Genomic DNA, 21,694 nt, shown 5'->3' with positions numbered 1-21,694 from the left:
ATAAACTGTTGACACAACATATACATTAAAATCAATTTAAAATTTACGGCCCTGATTTTACAGACACAGAGTCGCTTGCCCTGAGACCTGGATCCCTCCCACCTGTAAAAATATATCTCTCAGGCGCCGTTCTGTAGCTAAGCGTATCCCAAAGCTGAAAGTTTAGATGAAGGTTGTTTTTTTTCTTCCTTTCAATATATACAGACAGTGCGGAGGAACTCTCCCTGTGTTTTGCTCTTGTTTTTTGCCTGTCTGCCCCAGACTACATATTTGCTCTTGCAACAGCTCGCAAACAGAGAGGTTTTGCGACCATGGGAATTGCGGTCCAGTGCATCGGAGGACATCAGGTTGGACGCCTTGCGCTTTTCCGACGCAGGCCAGGAAGAGTATAATTTGGAAATTGTGAGTGTAGTGGCGGAGAACATCCTGACTCTTGCCTCCCAGTTTTGGGGAAGCAGATTCGGAAGCAAACCGTCCAAAACACAAACAAAACCAGCCCGCGTCTCCAAGGTTCTTTTGAAATGCAGAAGAAATCCGGAAGCCAGAAGCAGACTTGTCTCGGGTCTTGCGGTTTTCTTTCTTTTTTGCGCTCTCTGAGAAATCTCCTTTATTTTGTGGCGCAAACAGCAACCGTGTCGATGCCAGGACAGGAAGCCCCACCCAGATCTTGTCTCAATCTGCAGAGAAAGTACAAGAAGATCTGAAAAGGAAGATGGGAGGGGGCTTTCCACCATTGCAGTAGAAGTGCTGCGGTCTAATGGCATTCTAAGGTGTTGGTGCATGTCTAGAGTTCTCCAAAGTCTGTTTCGAAAACCAATTATGTGCTAAGATGGTAATAATAATAATAATAATAATAATAATAATAATAATAATTGATTGGCTCCCACTTCCACTGGCCACTGCGACCCCCAAGAATGACGGACCTGGACCAAACTTGGCACACATATCCCCCATGACCCACTTTAAGTCTTGATGCGGTTTAGGGGAAGATGGACCACGGATGATGGGATTTGCAGTATTTTCAATCGCTTTGGGCTCCCACAGAACACTGCGACCCCCACCAATGACGGATAACAACCAAACTTGGCACACAGAGCACATCTGACCCATTCTGTGCAGTTTGAAGGAGGACGGACCATGGATGATGGGACTTGCAGTACCATTACTGCAAGTCTGGCCAAGGCAGAATAGAGGGGTAGCATGACTTCCCTGGATCTAGGCCCGTGATGACGAACCTATGACATGCGTGTCAGTACTGACACGCGTAGCAATTTCTACTGACACGCCCCCGCCGGATATTATTTATTTATTTATTTTATGCCATTTAAAAAAAATAAATAGGAAAGAAATTATTATTTTGCAATGTTACCTAAATATTAAGGAGCTTCATATTTAAACTGAATGATAAATACTATTGTTGTTGTTGTTCATTCGTTCAGTCGTCTCCGACTCTTCGTGACCTCATGGACCAGCCCACGCCAGAGCTCCCTGTCGGCCGTCACCACCCCCAGCTCCTTCAAGGTCAGTCCAGTCACTTCAAGGATGCCATCCATCCATCTTGCCCTTGGTCGGCCCCTCTTCCTTTTGCCTTCCACTTTCCCCAGCATACTATTACTTTGCTATATTATTCAGATATTAAAATGCATTAAATTAAATGTCAAATTCAAATTCAATTTACCATTTCATTTAATGCATTCTGAAATATTTGAGTAATATAGCAAAGTATTATTTATCATTTAATTTAATTTAAATATGTAACTCCTTAATATTTAGGAAACAATGCAAAATAATATTCGTTTACATAGTGTTATTTTAAATCTGTTACTGTAATTGTGATCTATGATATTTTAATGATTGTATGTGTTTTTATGGTTGGAAACCGGGCTGAGTCCCTCAATGAGGTTGAGAAGTTCGGTATAGAAAACTTTGAAATAAATAAATAAATAAATAACTTGATAATTAAATAAACCAATATTATTTTGCAATGTTACCTAAATATTAATAATAATTAAATATTTTTGCAATGTTTCCTAAATATTAAGGAGTTACATATTTAAATTAAGGAGTTACATATTTAAATTAAATTAAATGATAAATATTTGCTATATTACACAAATATTTCAGAATGCCTTAAATGAAATGGTAAATTGAATTTTAATTTGACATTTAATTTAATGCATTTTAATTTAATGCATTTTTAATATTTTTATGCCTATATATATATATATATATATGCCTTAAATGAAATGGCAAATTAAATATCAAAATATTATTTTGCAATGTTACTTTATTGTTATTGCATTATTATTATTAGAGATACATTAAACAGAATATTAAATGCTAGAAATACATTTAAATTAAATTAAAAATAAAGAATATTTTGTTGGGTTTTAAAAATTATACAGGGTTAGTCAAAATGCATAGGCCAATAAGCCATTCAATTGAATGGCTTATTGGCCTATACATTTTGACTAACCCTGTATTTTTATTAAACACTCCAAAAAGGATATTATTTACATAAAGAGAGGTAGAACAACATTGCTTTCAGTCCAACACCAAAAGAAGGGGCAGTCATAACCCAATGGATATGATGGAGGGAGGGAAGGAAGGAAGGAAGGAAGGAAGGAAGGAAGGAAGGAAGGAAGGAAGGGGGACCCTCAGCTGCTGCCATTCCAAGGATGGCACGGACTCTTGTGACTCCCGAGCGCATTGCAACCCATGGAAACATCACATAATTAATTTCCAGGCATTCATTACAAATCCGTCGATGTCTGACTGGAGAGACTCCCCAGAGTGAAAGCGACTCTTGCAAGCTGGCAGGCCGCGCGGGGAGAGGCAGGCCCATGCGGACACCCAGGCGCACACGCAGGCAACACTTGTGGCTTTGAAAACATCTGACCAACTGGGAGCAGGTGCCGTGATCCCAACCCAGGATGTCTCCCCAGCTCAACTTTTCCATAGCAACTGGGCAGTTAAAGAACGGAGCCAAACATACAGAAGAAGAGACTTCCCCGGCTGATCTCTGGATAGGGATTTGGGCCAAGATGTGCTCGACGCACTGTCCATGTCTGAAGTGCAACAGCTTGGGAAGGACTGTCTTCAAGCTTGTAGGAAGACAGGCAGGAGTACTCTGGTCACTTTAACCTCTTATGGAAAACTGCAGTCAGAGCCCTATGAGGAGCGGCTTAAAGAGCTGGGCATGTTTAGCCTGAAGAAGAGAACGCTGAGAGGAGACATGATAGCCATGTATAAATACGTGAGGGGAAGTCATAAGGAGGAGGGAGCAAGCTTCCTTTCTGCTTCCCTGGAGACTAGGACGCAATGGAACGATGGCTTCAAACTACAAGAAAGGAGATTCCATCTGAACATGAGGAAAAACTTCCTCACTGTGAGAGCTGTTCAGCTGTGGAACTCTCTGTGAGAGCTGTTCAGCTGTGGAACTCTCTGTGTGGTGGAAGCTCCTTCTTTGCAAGCTTTTAAACAGAGGCTGGATGGCCATCTGTTGGGGGTGCTTTGAATGCAATTTTCCTGCTTCTTGGCAGAATGGGGTGGGCCTTGATGGCCCATGAGGTCTCTACCAACTCTATGATTCTATGAACTATAAATCCCAGCAACTACAACTACAAATGTCAAGGTCTATGTTACCCAAACTCCACCATATTTTCATTTGCGCATATTGCAAGTTTGGTCCAAATCTGTCATTGTTTATGTCCACAGTGCTCTCTGGATGTACGTGAACTACAACTCCAAAACTCAAGGTCACTGCCCAACAAATCCTTCCAGTATTTTCTGTTGGTCATGGGAGTTCAGTGTGCCAAGTTTGGTTCAATTCCATCATTGGTAGGGTTCAGAATGCTCTTTGATTGTAGGTGAACTATAAATCCCAGCAACTACAACTCCCAAATGTCAAGGTCTATTTCCCCAAACTCCACCAATGTTCACATTTGCGCACCAAACCCAAAGTGTGGCTCCGGGGCTGCACGCTGAGATGCCTTTCGTTCTAATTCCTGCAAACTATTTCTCCAACTTTCTGGCAAATAGGGGGTTGAATGGCCTCTCCGCGAAGCCTCCGGGAGCCGTGACTCACCTTTTAACTAGGTCACAAGACCACCCTGCTTTGTGAACACTCAGAGATTTCAAGCATAATCAGCATTTCACAAGAACGTGTGGGTCACATTATTTTTTTGCTGGGCTATCGGAAGATCTGTGCATGATGGGTACCCAGGATGAGAGAACTGTGAAGCGCTGGTTGTGGAAACAGAGTGTCGACTTCTTCTGCGACGGCTTCATAAAACATGTTCATCATTGGCAGAAATTGTCTGGTGATTATGTGGGAAAGTGAATGGAGGTAGTTAAAGAGCACATTCTGAGGATTATTTCTGCGTTTGATTTATTAAAATATTCTCAGTCAAACCCAAGTAACAAAGGTGGAGGCATTACTTTTCATTCAACCCTCCTATAATTGAGTATGATAGAGAACTGAGAGCTAATGAAAACTTCACTGAGAGAGAGAGTTGGAATGTAGTTTCGCTACATTCATGACAAGATGTATCTGAACGGAGAAGATGTCCAACTGAGGCTGTTGTACTTTGGACATCATGCGATGGCACAGCTTGTTGGAAGAGACCACCGTGTTTGGTGAAGTGAAGAGAAGCAGGGAAAGAACTAGACCTTATTCCAGATGGATCAACTCAGTCAAGGAAGCCTTGACCTTGATCCTGGAAGATCTGAGCGGGACACTTCATGGACCAGTCTCTTGGAGGCCCATCGTTCGTAGGTTCTTCATAACATCTGCCAGGAGAGAGAGAAAGTACAGAATGTTCTTCCTGCCGAGAAGGGAGGGACAAAAGGAAGGAGAGAGAGTTCAGAGGCACCAAGCGAGTAAGGTGTCTCTGGACGGAGTTGAAGCACCTGCTTTATGGGCCTTCCCTTCCAGGTCTCCTCCCTGCCGAACTTGGCATCTCCAGTGGAGAGAGGTGGGACGTGGTGGTGCTCGCCAAATACCATTCTGATGCCGTCACCTCCTTTTGCACAGGCTCTTTTCCTTCACCACCACCGCCATTGCCCACCTCCTCTTCTAATCACACTTTTTAGACATACTTCATTTTGCCACGCGCTAATTTGGTTTTACTAGCAAACTGGAGATTAGGACATATATAGAGGTGGTGACTAAAATGATCAAGGGTCTGGAGAACAAGCCCTACAAGGAGCGGCTTAAAGAGCTGAGCATGTTTAGCCTGAAGAAGAGAAGGCTGAGAGGAGACACGATGATGGCCATGAGAGGAAGTCATAGGGAGGAGGGAGCAGGCTTCCTTTCTGCTGCCCTGGAGACTAGGACGCTTCAAACTACAAGAAAGGAGATTCCATCTGAACATCAGGAAGAACTTCCTGACTGTGAGAGCCGTTCAGCAGTGGAACTCTCTGCCCCGGAGGGAGTGTGGTAGAGGCTCCTTCTTTGGAGGCTTTGAAGCAGAGGCTGGATGGCCATCTGTCGGGGGTGCTTTGAATGCAATTTTCCTGCTCCTTGGCAGGGGGGTGGACTGGATGGCCCATGAGGTCCGAGGTCTGTTCCAACTCTATGATTCTAGTGTAATGCAGTGTTTCTCAACCTGGGAATTGGGACCCCTGGGTGGGATTGCAGGGGGTTACCAAAGACTACCAGAAAACACACATTTCTGATCGTCTTAGGAACCCCTTTGGCAAAGTCATTTGGGTTCATAAGGCTCTCTGGATGTAGGTGAACTACAACTCCCAAACTCAAGATCAATGCCCACCAAACACTTATAGTATTTTCTGTTGGTCATGGGAGTTCTGTGTGCCAAGTTTGGCCCAATTCCATTGTAGGTGGAGTTCAGAATGATCTTTGATTGTAGGTGAACTATAAATCCCAGCAACTACAACTCCCAAGTATCAAGTCTATTTTCCCCAAATTCCACCAGTGTTCACATTTGGGTATATTGGGTATTCATCCCAGGTTTGGTCCAGATCTATCATGGTTTGAGTCCACAGTGCTCTCTGGATGTAGGTGAACTACAACTCCCAAACTCAAGGTCAATGCCCACCAAACACTTTTGGTCGTGGGAGTCCTGTGTGACAAGTTTGGTTCAATTCCATCGTTGGTGGAGTTCAGAATGCTGTTTGATTGTAGGTGAAGTATAAATCCCAGCAACTACAACTCCCAAATATCAAGTCTATTTTCCCCAAATTCCACCAGTGTTCACATTTGGGTATATTGGGTATTCATGAAAAGTTTGGTCCAGATCCATCATTGTTTGAGTTCACAGTGCTCTCTGGATGTAGGTGAACTACAACTCCCAAACTCAAGGTCAATGCTCACCAAACTCTTTTGGTCGTGGGAGTCCTGTGTGACAAGTTTGGTTCAATTCCATCGTTGGTGGAGTTCAGAATGCTCTTTGGTTGTAGGTGAACTATAAATCCCAGCAACTACAACTCCCAAATGACAAAAATCAATCCCCCCAACCCCACCAGGGTGTATCAGGTATTTGTCAAAAAAAAGAGAGCAAGAGAGGAGAAGAAGGAACCTCTTTTGTCCTCCGGTGGGGATGAGGTCATTCATCCCACCCCCTCCTTCCCAGTGGTCTTGTTTGTACTGGCTGGCTTTTGGGCCGTGCTTTCTTCGGGGTCCAGCTCAACCAACCGGTCCTGGTCTGTTTGGGAAGGGATGTTCGGGGCGCTCAGGATTGATCTCCGGGCGTCCCTGGAGGGAAGAGGTTCCCGGCGGCCAAGGGGGCTTGCTTCTCCTCGCGGGTGATTTATAGGCTGAGCAGAGCGACTTGTGGAAAAAGCAGAGCAGAGCTTGGCAGGCGGCCACCAGAATCCGCTGCAGCTGCAGCCCAGTGAAGTCATCGGCATAACAACCGCTGCAAACAGAATAACAAAGTCTGCCCTGTACTCGAGTCAAATAATCTTTCCGAGCCAGGACCACAGTCTTCAAAACACACCTTTCTGTATACAGTTGGGAAAGAAAGTAGGAGCCCAGTTTGACCAAGGACTCCTTGAATGTCTCGATAGTGAGAGATAATTTCTGAGTTGCATTTCTCCCCTTTGCTTACTTACTGACTTAGGCGATCCCTCGTTGTCCGAGTAGGATAGTTTTCCAGGATCAGTGTACTGGTGACTGTGGAGCCCAATTCTTGACCTGCATCTTCTCCTGCAGTGAGGGCATCGGTTTCCAGGTGGAAGGTGGTTGGCTTGATGCGCCTTCCTCTTGGCACGTTTCTCTCTTTCGCCCTCCATTCGCGCCTCTTCAAATTCTACAGTACTGCTGATCACAGCTGACCTCCAGCTGGAGCGCTCCCAGTTCTCGGTCTCTATGCCAGAGTTTTGAAAGTTGGCTTTGAGCCCATCTTTCAATCTCTTTTCCTGCCCACCAACATTTCGTTTTCCATTCTTGAGTTCAGAGTAAAACAACTGCTTTTGGGAGATGGTGGCATCCGGACAACATGGCCGGTCCAGCGGAGTTGATGGCGGAGGACCATCGTTAATGGAGGAGGACCATCATTGATCGCGGAGGACCATCGTTGATGGAGGAGGACCATCTTTGATGGCGGAGGACCATCGTTGATGGCAGAGGACCATCGTTGATGGAGGAGGACCATCGTTGATGGAGGAGGACCATCGTTGATGGAGGAGGACCATCGTTGATGGAGGAGGACCATCACTTCAGTGCTGGTGGTCTTTGCTTCTTCCACCACACTGACATTTGTCCACTTGTCTTCCCAAGAGATTTGCAGGATTTTCCAGAGGCAACACTGATGGAATCGTTCCTGGAGTTGCATGTGACGTCTGTAGACAGTCCACGTTTCGCAGGCATATAGCAGGGTGGGAGGACAATAGCTTTATAAACAAGCACCTTGGTCTCCCTACGGATGTCCTGATCCTCAAACACGCTCTGCTTCATTTGGAAGAATGCTGCACTCGCAGAGCTCAGGCGGTGTTGTATTTCGGTGTCGGTGTTGACTTTGGTGGAGAGGTGGCTGCCAAGGGAGCGGAAATAGTCCATATTTTCTAACACCATGAAGCTGTATTTCTGGCATTGGAGAGGGATTGACTGATGACTGCCGGAAGAGCACTTCGGTTTTCTCGATACTCAATGACAGGCCAAGCTTCTTGTAGGTGAAGGTGTTTAGAATGGCTTGTAGATCTTCCTCTGAATGTGCACAGACTATGTTATCATCAGCATATTGGAGTTCTGTAACAGATGTTGCTGTGGCCTTCATTTTGGCTTTCAGTCTGCACAACTGTTTCAATACATTGCAATGTTTTGGTGTTAAATTTGTAAATACAGTAATTACTACATAACGTTACCATGTATTGAACTGCTTTTTCTGTCGATTTGTTGTAAAACATGATGTTTTGGTGCTGAATTTGTAAAATCATAACATGATTTGATGCTTAATAGGCTTTTCCTTAATCTCTTCTTATTATACAACAGTTTTTCTTATCCAGCGTTCTGCTGGCCAGTTTATGTTGGATAAGCGAGACTCTACTAAGTGTGTGTGTGTGTGTGTGTGTGTGTGTGTGTGTGTGTATGTATGTATATATATGTATGTATGTATGTATGTATGTATGTAATGGACGGAAACATATTTAAAATATCATTTTTCCCTTTATAGGCCCCCTGTGATCCTCCTGCACCCAAGAAACCCAAAACAGATGACTCCTTGCAGTCTCCAGTCGTTGGTGACAAAGAGAAACAGTCCAATTGGTTACGGTCCTTGTCCACTCCATCCAGCAAGGTGAGTTTACGTAAAGCAGTGGTTCCCAATCTCTTTTTGACCAGGGAACACTCTCCAACATTAGTACCAAAAGGATTACAAATCAATTTTTTTGTTAACGTTAGATTTGGTTTGGTTATTTGGGGTGCTGTTTCAGAACATTGCATTGGATAGACCGCATCAGCTGATTCACAACATTGTATTGGATAGACTGCATCAGCTGATACAGAAAATTGCATTGGATAGACCACATCGGCTGATTCAGAACATTGCATTGGATAGACCACATCAGAACATTGCATTGGATAGAGCACATCAGCTGATTCAGAACATTGCATTGGATAGACCGCATCAGCGGATTCAGAAAATTGCATTGGATAGACCACATCAGCGGATTCAGAAAATTGCATTGGATGGACTACATCAGCGGATTCAGAACATTGCATTGGATAGACTATGTATCGGCAAATAATGCGTGCAGATCCCAGTAAGGTGGCCTTCTGCAGCTGGCAGATGGTAATTTTGTCAGCGCCGATTGTGTTTAAGTGCAGGCCAAGGTCTTTAGGCACTGTACCCAGTGTGCCCATCAGCACTGGGACCCCCTTGATTGGCTTGTGCCCGAGTCTTTGCAGTTCGATCTTTAAATCCTCATATCATGTCAGCTTTTCCAGTTGTTTCTCTTCAAATATTATTATTATACTGACACAAAAGCACAGTACGTCACAGCAAACGAGATCTCTATGCTGGATTTCGTATCACAAAATCACAAGTCGAACCCTTCCCCAAGCGTCTAGGACTGTGTGATTTATTATTATTATTATTATTATTATTATTATTATTATTATTTTACTGACACAAAAGCACAGTATGTCACAGCAAATGAGATCTCTATGCTGGATTTCGTATCACAAAATCACAAGTTGAACAACTTGCTTTCTTGCAGAGTCTACACTTGGGATCTGTCGCCGACTTTCCAGTTCTGGTTTTGATGGCATTGGTTCGAATGGCTTGTTCTGGGGCTGCCAGATTATGATTATGATAATGATTGTGATAATGATGATGATGATAATGATTATTATTATTATTACTATTATTATTATTATTACTTTGTTGTTCAAAGACACTGAAGAATTGCCATATGTAAAGCTGCCTTGAGTCCCCTTTGGGGCAGAGAAAGGTGGGGTACAAACAGAGTCAATAAATAAACCAATCGTTCTCTGGTTCTTGGTGTACATTTCCCACTCACGCTCTTCCGCCTCTTTCTCTTCCTTTTTCTAGAATGTGGGTTGCATAAACCCGCGGCAGCGCCTCTCTGCATTCCGACCCTGGTCCCCCGCGGTTTCAGCAAACGAGAAGGAACTTTCAAGTCACATCCCTGCTTTGATCCGAGACAGGTGAGCGGGGTTTATATATCTGTGGAATGACCAGGGTGGGACAAAGGACTCTTGTCTGCTGGAGCTAGGTGTGAATGTTTCAACTGACCCCCTTGATTCGCATTGGATGGCCTGGCAGTGCCTGGGGCAATCTTTTGTTGAGAGGTGATTACCTGTCCCTGATTGTTTCCTCTCTTTAGAGATATATATAGAGAACTATACAGATAGATAAACCCTTTTTCCTAGTTCCAAGAGACCTCACTACCTCTGAGGATGCTTGCCATAGATGCAGGCAAAATGTCAGGAGAGAATGCCTCTAGACCATGGCCATATAGCCCAAAAAAACCTACAACAACCCAGTGATTCCGGCCATGAAAGTCTTCGACAAAACATATCATGTTGGTGATACACTTTTGTGACGTGCAGCATTTTGCAACACAGTAATTCAGTTTTGCTAAAGCAAGCTGGAGGTGAAACCCACCTCTTAAAAGGAACATGAACACATGTATAAATGGTAATAACAAAATGTATGGAGACACAATGGATCTCAAGAAAACCATTCATTTATCTATCGTATGTACTCTTTGATTGCAGGGGAACTATAAATCCTGGTAACTACAGTGCATTCCCCCCAAACCTCTCCAGTATTTTTTTTGCTTAAGTCATGGGGGTTCTGTGCGCCGAATGTGGTCCAGGTCCATTGTCAGTGGGGGTCACGGTGCTCTGACTTGATGCAGGGTGAACTACAACTTCCATCATGGGGAGTCGATCCCCTAAACTCCTTCAGTATGTTTAGTGCATTCGTTCTGCTCTGTTTGTTGTGCAGACAGAGTAGGAAAGGGTTGAGGGAGAGTCAGTGGACAGAATCATGCAAATTCCACACCAGGGGAGAGAATAAGGAACCCTGGGATGCCTGTGGTGGATGAACCCTGTAAAATCTAGGATGAAATTGTCCCCCAAATGAAATGTGCTTTCATTCGGGGACAATGTGGAAGTGGACAACCCAACCACATACATACATACGCATGAAAAAGTGTATGTGTGTATGTGGTTGGGTTGTCCACTTCCTCACACAGGCTCCCACTTCCACAAACGGCTTTAACCCACAGTACTGAGGAGCCACCAAAAGCCATCCCAGGGTTCCTTACTCTCTCCATTGGTGTGGAGAGATGATCCCGCCCACTGCTTCTTCCTTAACCCTTTCCTACTCTTTTCAACTCTGTCTGCACAGCAAACAGAGCAGAACTAATGCACTAAACATACTGAAGGCGTTTAGGGGATTGGCTCCCCGTGATGGAAGTTGTAGTTCACCCTGCATCAAGTCAGAACACTGTGACCCTCACTGTCAATGGACCTGGACCACATTTGGTCCACAGAATCCCCATGACCTAGGAAAAATACTGGAGAGGTTTGGGGAGAATTCACCAATGTAGGTATTGGGATTTATAGTTCACCTGCAATCAAAGAGAACTCTGGACCCCACCAACGATGGCCCTGGACCTAACTTGGCACACGGAATCCCCATGACCTACTGAAAATACTGGAGGGCTTTGGGGGGGACTGACCTTCATTTCTGGAAGTTGTAGTTCAGTTACATCCAAAGAGACACTGCAACCACCACCAGTGACAGATCTGGACCAAACTTGGCACACAAAATCCCTATGAACCTACTGGCCCTGGACCTCACTTGGCACACAGACCCCCCGTGACCATCTGAAAATACTGGAGGGCTTTGGGGGTTACTGACCTTCATTTCTGGAAGTTGTAGTTCACATCCTCTTCTACATCCAAAGAGACACCGAGACCACCATCAGTGATGGATCAGGACCAAACTTGGCACACAGAAGCCCTATGAACCTACTGGAGGGATTTGAGGGGACTGACACACCATGGTGGGAGCTATAGTTTACACTGCAACTAGAGATCACACTGAACTCCACCAATGATGCATCTAGAGCAAACTTGCCCAACATGACAAACTTTTGGTACTGATGGGAGTTTCAGGGGGTCCACCTGACACGATGTGAGTTGTAGTTCACTCACAACCTGAGTTGGAGGGTGACTAGGGATAGATAGATCCCTATCTGGAGATGTCTCTTAAACTTGCAAGACTATATTGTATTGTGACGTCTCTGTATTGTGACGTCTTTCCTTCCTTTCTCCTTGCTACGTTTCAGTTTCTATTCGTACAAGAGTTTTGAGAACGCCATTGCGCCCAACGTGGCCCTCGCCCCCCATCCTCACCCAAAGATAATCAGCAACCCCCCATGTGCCACAATAGCGTCACGGAACAACGAGCCACTGAACAGCCCTCCGCAGCCAAGGAAAAGGAAACATGCCTCCGAGATCCCGCCCGTTCCTGAACCCACGCCCACCACGGTTGCCCCACCCACTGCCGCCCCTGTCCCCGCCACCGAAGAGGACAAGGAGTCGGAAGCGGAGATCGAAGTCGAAACGCGAGAGGAATGTAAGTGTGAGTTACCCACTTCATTCCTCCTTAGTCTCGTTCCTTGTCGATCTGGGAGGGATTCGGAATGGTTTTGGTTTGGGGATTGCCGCTTATCCTTTGTGGAATTTGAATCGCATGCTCTTGGTTCAAATCGTGCTCCAGAGAGATCGCAATAAAATGCAAAACTATATGTGTTTTACGGCTTGAATTAAAAGGCAAACGAACACTGAGGCCTACTCATACTGAGGCCTACAAACACACAGGGGCCCTTCTTCCACAGATACCTCTCACAGACTGAGGCCGTTCTCTCACTGAGGCAAACTAACACTGAGGCCTACTCATACTGAGGCCTACAAACACACAGGGGCCCTTCTTCCACAGATACCTCTCACAGACTGAGGCCGTTCTCTCACTGAGGCAAACTAACACTGAGGCCTACTCATACTGAGGCCTACAAACACACAGGGGCCCTTCTTCCACAGATACCTCTCACAGACTGAGGCCGTTCTCTCACTGAGGCAAACTAACACTGAGGCCTACTCATACTGAGGCCTACAAACACACAGGGGCCCTTCTTCCACAGATACCTCTCACAGACTGAGGCCTTTATTATTTATTATTTATTTATTTACTGCATTTGTTGACCGCCGTTCTCAGCCCTAGGGCGACTCACGGCGGTGTACAACATATATATATATATAAAAAACAGTTTACAATAAGGCAATATCACAACAGAATATCAACATAACTATCAATAATACAATTACACTACATCATCCGCGCCGTCTCATCGTAAAATCATAAACCAATCTCGTTATCCATATTCCGTTCCAATCATCATTGCCAATGGTTGTAGCACTTAGTCAAACGGCTTCTCAAATAACCATGTCTTTAGGCTCTTGCGGAATGTCATAAGGGAGGGCGCCTGTCTGATGTCAACAGGGAGGGTGTTCCACAGCCGGGGGGCCACCACCGAGAAGGCCCTATCCCTCGTCCCCGCCAGGCGTGCCTGTGAGGCAGGCGGGATCGAGAGAAGGGCCTCCCCAGACGATCTCAAGGTCCTCGTGGGCTCATAGGCCGAGATGCGGTCAGAAAGGTATTTTGGGCCGGAACCGTTTAGGGCTTTGTAGGCCAGCACCAGCACCTTGAATTGGGCCCGGTAGCAGATCGGCAGCCAGTGGAGCTGGAACAACAAGGGCGTTGTGTGCTCCCTGCGTCCCGCTCCTGTTAGTAACATGGCTGCCGCGCGCTGGACTAGCTGGAGCTTCTGGGCCGTCTTCAAGGGCAGCCCCACGTAGAGAGCGTTGCAGTAGTCAAGGCGGGATGTGACCAGAGTGTGTACTACCGTGGCCAAGTCAGACTTCCCGAGGTACGGGCGCAGCTGGCGCACGAGCCTGAGCTGTGCAAATGCTCCCCTGGTCACTGTGTTTTCTCTCACTGAGGCAAACTAACACTGAGGCCTACTCATACTGAGGCTTACAAACACACAGGGGCCCTTTGGGGTGAGAGAGGACGGCGTATAAAAATAGTAAATAAATAAAATAAATACAATTAGCATTAAAAACAATTCAATACCCCAATATTCAAAACTCAAAACCACAATAAGTTTGAAATGATGTGGGAGGAGACATGTCAACAGCAACCCTGCCTGAATGCACAGCGCCTCGAGCATTTTTAAAGTCAGACCAAACCATTGGCTAAAGCTCATTCTCTGCTGACTGTTTTGTGCAAGGTGATTTCTTTCAGCTTCTGATGGCGGGGACTGTGGCCCTTTGTGTGTTTTTATTTTCCAGTCACCTCCTCTCTGTCTTCGCTCTCCTCCCCGTCCTTCACGTCGTCGAGCTCTGCCAAGGACATGAGTTCGCCCAGCATGCCCGCTCCGGCTGCCGTCTGCAGCACGTTTGACGCCACCGCCGGCCACGTCGAGCCCCAGAGCGGGGCCAGCGGGCTGGAGGCCGAGCTGGAGCACCTCCGGCAGGCCCTGGACAGTGGCCTGGACACCAAAGAAGCCAAAGAGAAGTTCCTCCACGAAGTCGTGAAGATGCGAGTCAAGCAGGAGGAGAAGCTCAATGCGGCCTTGCAGGCCAAGCGAAGCTTACATCAGGTGAGGAAGAGAACATGCAGGGGCAGCTTCTCCCTCCCTAATTTGTAGTAGTCAATATAAGACAATATATTGTTGAAGGCTTTCATTGCTGGAATCACTCCCACCGAAGGCTCTCATGCACTGAGGCCTTTCTTTCACTGAGGCAAACTAACACTGAGGGCTACAAACACAGAGAGGCCCTTCTTCCAAAGATACCTCTCACAGACTGAGGCCTTTCTCTCACTGAGGCAAACTAACAATGAGGTCTACTCATACTGAGGCCTACAAACACACAGAGGCCCTTCTTCCACAGGTACCTCTCACAGACTGAGGCCTTTCTCTCACTGAGGCAAACTAACACTGAGGCCTAATCATACTGAGGCTACAAACACACAGAGGCCCTTCTTCCACAGATACCTCTCACAGACTGAGGCCTTTCTCTCACTGAGGCAAACTAACACTGAGGCCTAATCATACTGAGGCTACAAACACACAGGTACCTCTCACAGACTGAGGCCTTTCTCTCACTGAGGTAAACTAACACTGAGGCTTACTTATACTGAGGCCTACAAACACACAGAGGCCCTTCTTTCACAGATACCTCTCACAGACTGAGGCCTACAAACACACAGTGGCCCTTCTTCCACAGATACCTGTCACAGATGGAGGCCTTTCTCTCACTGAGGCAAACTAACACTGAGGCCTACTCATATTGAGGCCTACAAACATACAGAGGCCCTTCTTCCACAGATACCTCTCAGACTGAGGCCTTTCTCTCATTGAGGCAAACTAACACTGAGGCCTACTCATATTGAGGCCTACAAACACACAGAGGCCCTTCTTCCAGATACCTCTCACAGACTTAGGCCTTTCTCTCACTGAGGTAAACTAACACTGAGGCTTACTCATACTGAGGCCTACAAACACACAGAGGCCCTTCTTCCACAGATACCTGTCACAGATGGAGGCCTTTCTCTCACTGAGGCAAACTAACACTGAGGCCTACTCATATTGAGGCCTACAAATATACAGAGGCCCTTCTTCCACAGATACCTCTCACAGACTGAGGCCTTTCTCTCACTGAGGCAAACTAACACTGAGGCCTACTCATATTGAGGCCTACAAACACACAGAGGCCCTTCTTCCACAGATACCTCTCACAGACTGAGGTTACTAAGCTATAGGCACACCTGCTTATATTGAACTGCTTGTAGTCTGTCTGCGCGATCTTCTTGCAGCAGCTGAGGATGTGCTGCTTCTTTGCAGAGTCTACACTTGGGATCTGTTGTCAACTTTTCAATTCTTGCTTTAATTGTCTTTGTGGCACAAGTTCCAATTAATCATCTGAGCAACGGTGTTGTGCCTCTGCTTGTAGTCTGTCTGCGCCACCTTCTTGCAGCAGCTGAGGATGGGATCTATGGTTTTATCTACTTCCTTACAGAGTCTACATTTGGGATATTGATATTACTACTACTACTACTACTACTACTACTATAATATTTGGTTCAATTCCATTATTGGTGGAGTTTACAATGCTCTTTGAATGTAGGTAAACTATAAATCCCAGCAAACTACAACTCCGAAATGACAAAATCATCCCCCCCCCAACCCCACCAGTATTCAAATTTGGATGTATTGGGTTTTTGTGCCAAATGTGGTCCAGTGAATGAAAATACATCCTGCATATCAGATATTTACATGATGATTCCTAACCGTAGCAAAATTACAGTTTTGTGAAGTGTCAATGAAAATAATGTTATGGCAATTTCCAATGTAAATAGTAAAGCAATGGATAAGGGTTGCACTTGAATAGGGTCTGAACTTAACTGAAAAGGCATTGATTGTTAACCCAAGCGCCCGTCCACTGATTTTTTTTTGTGGGGGGGGGGGGGGAGAAGGATTTTTGTGTAGCTTGGCCGAAAGACAGAACGCAAGCTGGAATAATATGTTCTGGCTCGGAAACCGGAGCCCGGGCTTCCCATGACCCCGGGTGCAGCGTGTTACTTAACAAAGGAAGGCCTGCATCTAGAGATGGGAAAAGGGCGGGGGGGGGGGGGAGAAGGAAAACGGGGGCCCTCACTCTCCATTTAACCCCTTTGAGATCTCAACCAGTTGTTGTGAACTAACGGAGATGCACAAATGGGACTTGGCTGATGGAGACGGAATAATTGTCTATTTTTAGAGAGATTTACTGAATAATATGCTCCAACTATGTTTGTGGGGAAGGCGGGGGTCCTTATTTGTGGAATTTATGAGCTTTTTTTTTTAGAAACTGCAAGTTGCTTCTGGTGTGAGCTTGTAGCATGTCATTAAATGGAGAAGGGACTATATAGTATTTATTTATTTACTGTATTTGTATACCACCTTTCTCAGTCCGTTGGCGACTCAAGGCGGTAAACAGGGCAAAATCCAATGCTTACAATGTCATAAATACAATTAAAAACATAACATAGAATAAAAACTAAACAAATCAATAATAATAATAATAATAATAATAATAATAATAATAATAATAATAATAGAATAACAACAACAACAACAGTACGTAATATTTCTTAAAGGGAGTTGACTAGTTAGAATTAGAAAGACCAGCGGACAGAGAGATAGAGGCTTGTAGTCTAGTCTTTATGTTAGTTAATCTAGTAGTAGTTGTACTACTAGTAGTAGTATCTTACTTTCTCCAAAAAGAGGGTAAAAGTCTAGTTTAGTTTTTATTATTCCTTCCACCCTTTTGTCCGTCCTTCCTTCCTTCCTTCCTTTCCTCCCTTCCTTCCTTTTTGCCTTTCCTTCCTTCTCCTCCCTCCCTTCTTTCTCCCTCCCGCCTTTCCACCCTTTTGTCCTTCCCTCTCTCCCTCTTTCCCCTTCCTTCCTTCGCTTCCCTTCTCTCTTTCCTTTCTCCCCTCCCTCTTTCTCCCTCCATTCCCTTCCAACCTTTCATCCTTCCTTCCTTCTCTCTTTCCTTCCCTTTTTCCCTTCCACCCTTTTATCCTTCCTTCCCTCTTTCCCCTTCCTTCCTTCCTTCCTTCCTTCCTTCCTTCCTTCCTTCCTTCCTTCCTTTTCACCTTACCTTCATTCTCTCTTTTCTCCCTCCCCTCCCTCTTTCTCCCACCCTCTATTCCCTTCCACCCTTTTGTCTGTCCTTCCTTCCTTCCTTCCTTCCATTCTACCCTTTCATCCTTCCTCCTCCCTTCCTTCCCTTCCACACTTTTGTCCCTTCCTTCCCTCTCTCCCTCCTTCCCCTTCCTTCCTTCTTTCCTTTTCGCCTTTCCTTCCTTCTCTCTTTCTTCCTTCCCCTCCCTTTTCCCCCCTCCCTCCATTCCCTTCCATCCTTTCATCCTTCTCTTTCATTCCTCCTTCTTCCCTTCCTTCCTTCCTTCACTCTTTTTCCTCCTTCGCTTCTTTCCTTCTGTCACTGGGCAGCCAGGCCTTCTAGCAGGGAATGATAGCCTGCGGCCCACAAGGCCTGGTCTACACTGACCATGAGAATGCAAATAAAACTGGATTACATGGCAGTGTGAATGGGGGGGCCTTTGAGACCTGACCCTGAGTCACATGTCCCCTCCGCCCTGCCCTCCATGGGTGACTTCAGGGCAACGTGGCTGCCTGTATTTCTCAGTCTTGCACGTCTTTGGGACCTTGCCGCTCAGAAATCCCCGCTCCGATGCGGTACAGACGTGTTCTAGACCTTGCCTTACCTTTGGAGGCCTTGTCTTGCTTTGCTCCAGGAGCTGGAGTTCCTCCGCGTGGCCAAGAAAGAGAAGCTGCGGGAAGCGACCGAAGCCAAGCGCAACCTGAGGAAGGAGATCGAGCGTCTCCGAGCCGAGAACGAAAAGAAAATGAAGGAGGCCAACGAGTCGCGGATACGACTAAAGCGGGAGCTGGAGCAAGCCAAACAGGTCCGGGTGTGCGACAAGGGCTGCGAAGCGGGACGGCTGCGAGCCAAATACTCGGCTCAGGTGAGGACAAAGCCCGGGAGGTTCCTCTTCCTCTCACACCAAAGTTATACAGGAGCTTCATACACACAGCAGCCTTCACACTGAAGCTTCACACATGATGGCCTTCAACCTGGAGCTTCTCTCTCTGAAGCTTCTCACAACAGGCCTTCTCATACTGAGGTCTCCTAACATTGAGGTCTACCTCACACTGAGGCATTTCTCCCATTGAACGCTCTAACAGACTGAGGCCTTTCTCCCACTGAGGCAAACTAACTCTGAGGCCTATTTGTACTGAGGCCTACAAACACACAGAGGCCCTTCTTCAGAGACCTCCTCCTAACATTGAAGCCTACCTCACACTGTTTTCCTTTTTCCCACTGAGGACTTCACCCACTGAAGGCTCTCACAGACTGAGGCCTTTCTCCCACTGAGGCCTACTCGTACTGAGGCCTATTCGTACTGAGGCCTACAAACACACAGAGGCCCTTCTTCTTCAGAGACCTTCTCCTAACATTGAAGCCTACCTCACACTGTTTTCCCCACTGAGGACTTCCCCCGCTGAAGGCTCTCACAGACTGAGGCCTTTCTCCCACTGAGGCCTACTCGTACTGAGGCCTATTCGTACTGAGGCCTACAAACACACAGAGGCCCTTCTTCTTCAGAGACCTTCTCCTAACATTGAAGCCTACCTCACACTGTTTTCCCCACTGAGGACTTCCCCCGCTGAAGGCTCTCACAGACTGAGGCCTTTCTCCCACTGAGGCAAACTAACTCTGAGGCCTACTCGTACTGAGGACTACAAACACACAGAGGCCCTTCTTCTTCAGAGACCTTCTCCTAACATTGAAGCCTACCTCACAGTTTTCCTTTTTCCCACTGAGGACTTCCCCCACTGAAGGCTCTCACAGACTGAGGCCTTTCTCCCACTGAGGCAAACTAATATGGAGGCCTACTCATACTGAGGCCTACAAACACACAGAAGCCCTTCTTTCACAGATACCTCTCACAGACAGAGGTTGCTAAGCTACAGGCACACCTACTTATATTGAACTACAGCAATTGTTGAATCATGGCATCCATTGAACCCTTTCAGTGCTCGACTCACATTTTTGTAATTAAAAATACCTGGTTAATTTTGAATATTTCTGACAGTTCCTCTCCGCAGATTGTAGGTTTCTGATCAACCTACAATCTGTTGACCCTAGAGCTGGCTCTTTCCTAGCTATACCTAAAGATTGACTCTTCAGACGGGGTTGCTGTGAGTTTTCCGGGCTGCATAGCTATGTTCCAGAAGCATTCTCTCCTGATGTTTCAGAAGAGAATGCTTCAATTTTCCTGCTTGGCAGAATGGGGTTGGACTGGATGGCCCATGAGGCCTCTTCCAACTCTAGGATTCTATGATTCAAGGATGCCTGACTGTGAGAGCTGTTCAGCAGTGGAACTCTCTGCCCCGGAGTGTGGTGGAGGCTTCTTCTTTCAAGGCTTTTAAACAGAAGCTGGATGGCCATCTGTCAGGGGTGCTTTGAATGCCATTTCCTTGCTTCTTGGCAGGGGGTTGGACTGGATGGCCCACCAGGTCTCTTCCAACTCTATGATTCTATGAATTGATGAGGGCCAGCTAACACCTCCCAAAAAAGGATTACCCAAGGCAGCAATCAGCCAGGCTTTGAAGCTGCAAGGCCATTAAATGCTAATCAAGGTAGCCTATTGCAGCATTCACACTTGCCTCCAACAGACGAGAGTTATTTCTCACACCCTGGACGTTATTCCACATATATGTAAACCCCACTTGCGTATTGTTGTGTATCTAATAACAATACGCAAGAGTTATTTCTCACACCCTGGACGTTATTCCACATATATGTAAACCCCACTTGCGCGTTGTTGTGTATCTAATAATAATAACAATGGCTACCAGACAAGAGTTCTTTCTCCCACAGATATATAAATCGCACTTGCCTAGTTTCCAACAGACCTCACAACATATTGTCGAAGGCTTTCATGGCCGGAATCACTGGGTTGTTGTAGTTTTTTTCGGACTATATGGCCATGGTCTAGAGGCATTCTCTCCTGATGTTTTGCCTGCATCTATGGCAAGCGGCCTCAGAGGTAGTGAGGTGAGACCTCAGAACCTCTGAGGATGCCTGCCAAAGATGTGGGAGAAACGTCAGGAGAGAATGCTTCTGGATCATGGCCAGACAGCCCGGAAAACTCACAGCAACCCAGTGATTCCGGGCATGGAAGACTCTGGAGATGTTTCTTCACGAAAATCCTGCTCTGTCATGGCATTCCAGCCAAGGACAGAGGAAGCTCTTGTGGCCAAAATAACTCTGTTTACAAAAACGCATGGATGTGCAGGAGGGGGCAGTTCCCTCTTCAAAGATCCAAACAATCCCTTGAAACCGTGTCGGATAAAAGATCCAAACAATCCCTTGAAACCATGTCTTCTGCGTCTCCTTGACGGGAAGGGGAGCGGCCCAGCAGTCCCCTTTTGGGAAGCTTGCCAAGTGGAGGAGAGCCGAAGCAGGAAATGATGCGGATTTCCTCCCCTCGGCATCACGAGCATCTGGCCGATAAGACATTCCCAGACTAAACAGAATCCGATCGGGAGTTTCTTCGTGGGCCTTGCCGAAGGGTTTGCGGTTGGGGCTGGGAACGCGCCTCAATCTTGACATTCTTTGACTTCCGACCAGCGGGGTTTGCAGGCTCACCGTCGCAGCCTCCTTGGTTTGCCGCAGGGATTTCACATCTGGAATTCTTTCTATATCCTTTTGTCAGTGTGTCGAGAAGGGCTGGGCCTGTGAGATGCAGAACCGTTGTTTCCCTGGATGGTGCGAGAAGACCTTCTGCTTTAGGTTCCAGCTGCTGTGATAACACAGAAAATGTGTGTTTGAAAGTGAGAGCGCATGCATCGCCTTGCGTTCTAATTTAGTAAAACCCCAGAGCTCATCTGCTTGCCGTAAGACAGTGGTTCTCAACCTGGGGGTCGCGACCACTGGTGGGGTCGCATGGAGGTTTGAGAGGGGTCATCAAAACCATCACAAAACCAATAATAATAATAATAATAATAATAATAATAATAATGATAATATTTACCGATACATCACACAGTCCTA

General features: G+C 46.2%; 1 protein-coding gene across 2 annotated transcripts in view; it reads left to right on the top strand.

Moving 5' to 3' along the window:
• SKI (SKI proto-oncogene) overlaps positions 1–21,694 on the top strand; it is a 202,253-nt gene that overhangs the window by 169,403 nt on the left and 11,156 nt on the right. Inside the window, exons 3-7 of one of the 2 annotated variants that reach the window (XM_067472948.1) lie at positions 8,637–8,759; positions 10,017–10,132; positions 12,289–12,578; positions 14,354–14,664; positions 18,369–18,599. In XM_067472948.1, coding sequence (XP_067329049.1) covers positions 8,637–8,759; positions 10,017–10,132; positions 12,289–12,578; positions 14,354–14,664; positions 18,369–18,599 — 1,071 coding nt within the window. Of the gene's footprint in view, positions 1–8,636; positions 8,760–10,016; positions 10,133–12,288; positions 12,585–14,353; positions 14,665–18,368; positions 18,600–21,694 lie in introns of both variants that reach the window. The other variant, XM_067472947.1, reaches the window with a different exon arrangement.

This window comes from Anolis sagrei, chromosome 13 (assembly GCF_037176765.1).
Source record: "Anolis sagrei isolate rAnoSag1 chromosome 13, rAnoSag1.mat, whole genome shotgun sequence".
Lineage (NCBI taxonomy): Eukaryota > Metazoa > Chordata > Lepidosauria > Squamata > Dactyloidae > Anolis > Anolis sagrei.
Note: the sequence above shows the minus strand (reverse complement) of the source record. Positions and strands in the feature narration are given on the sequence as shown.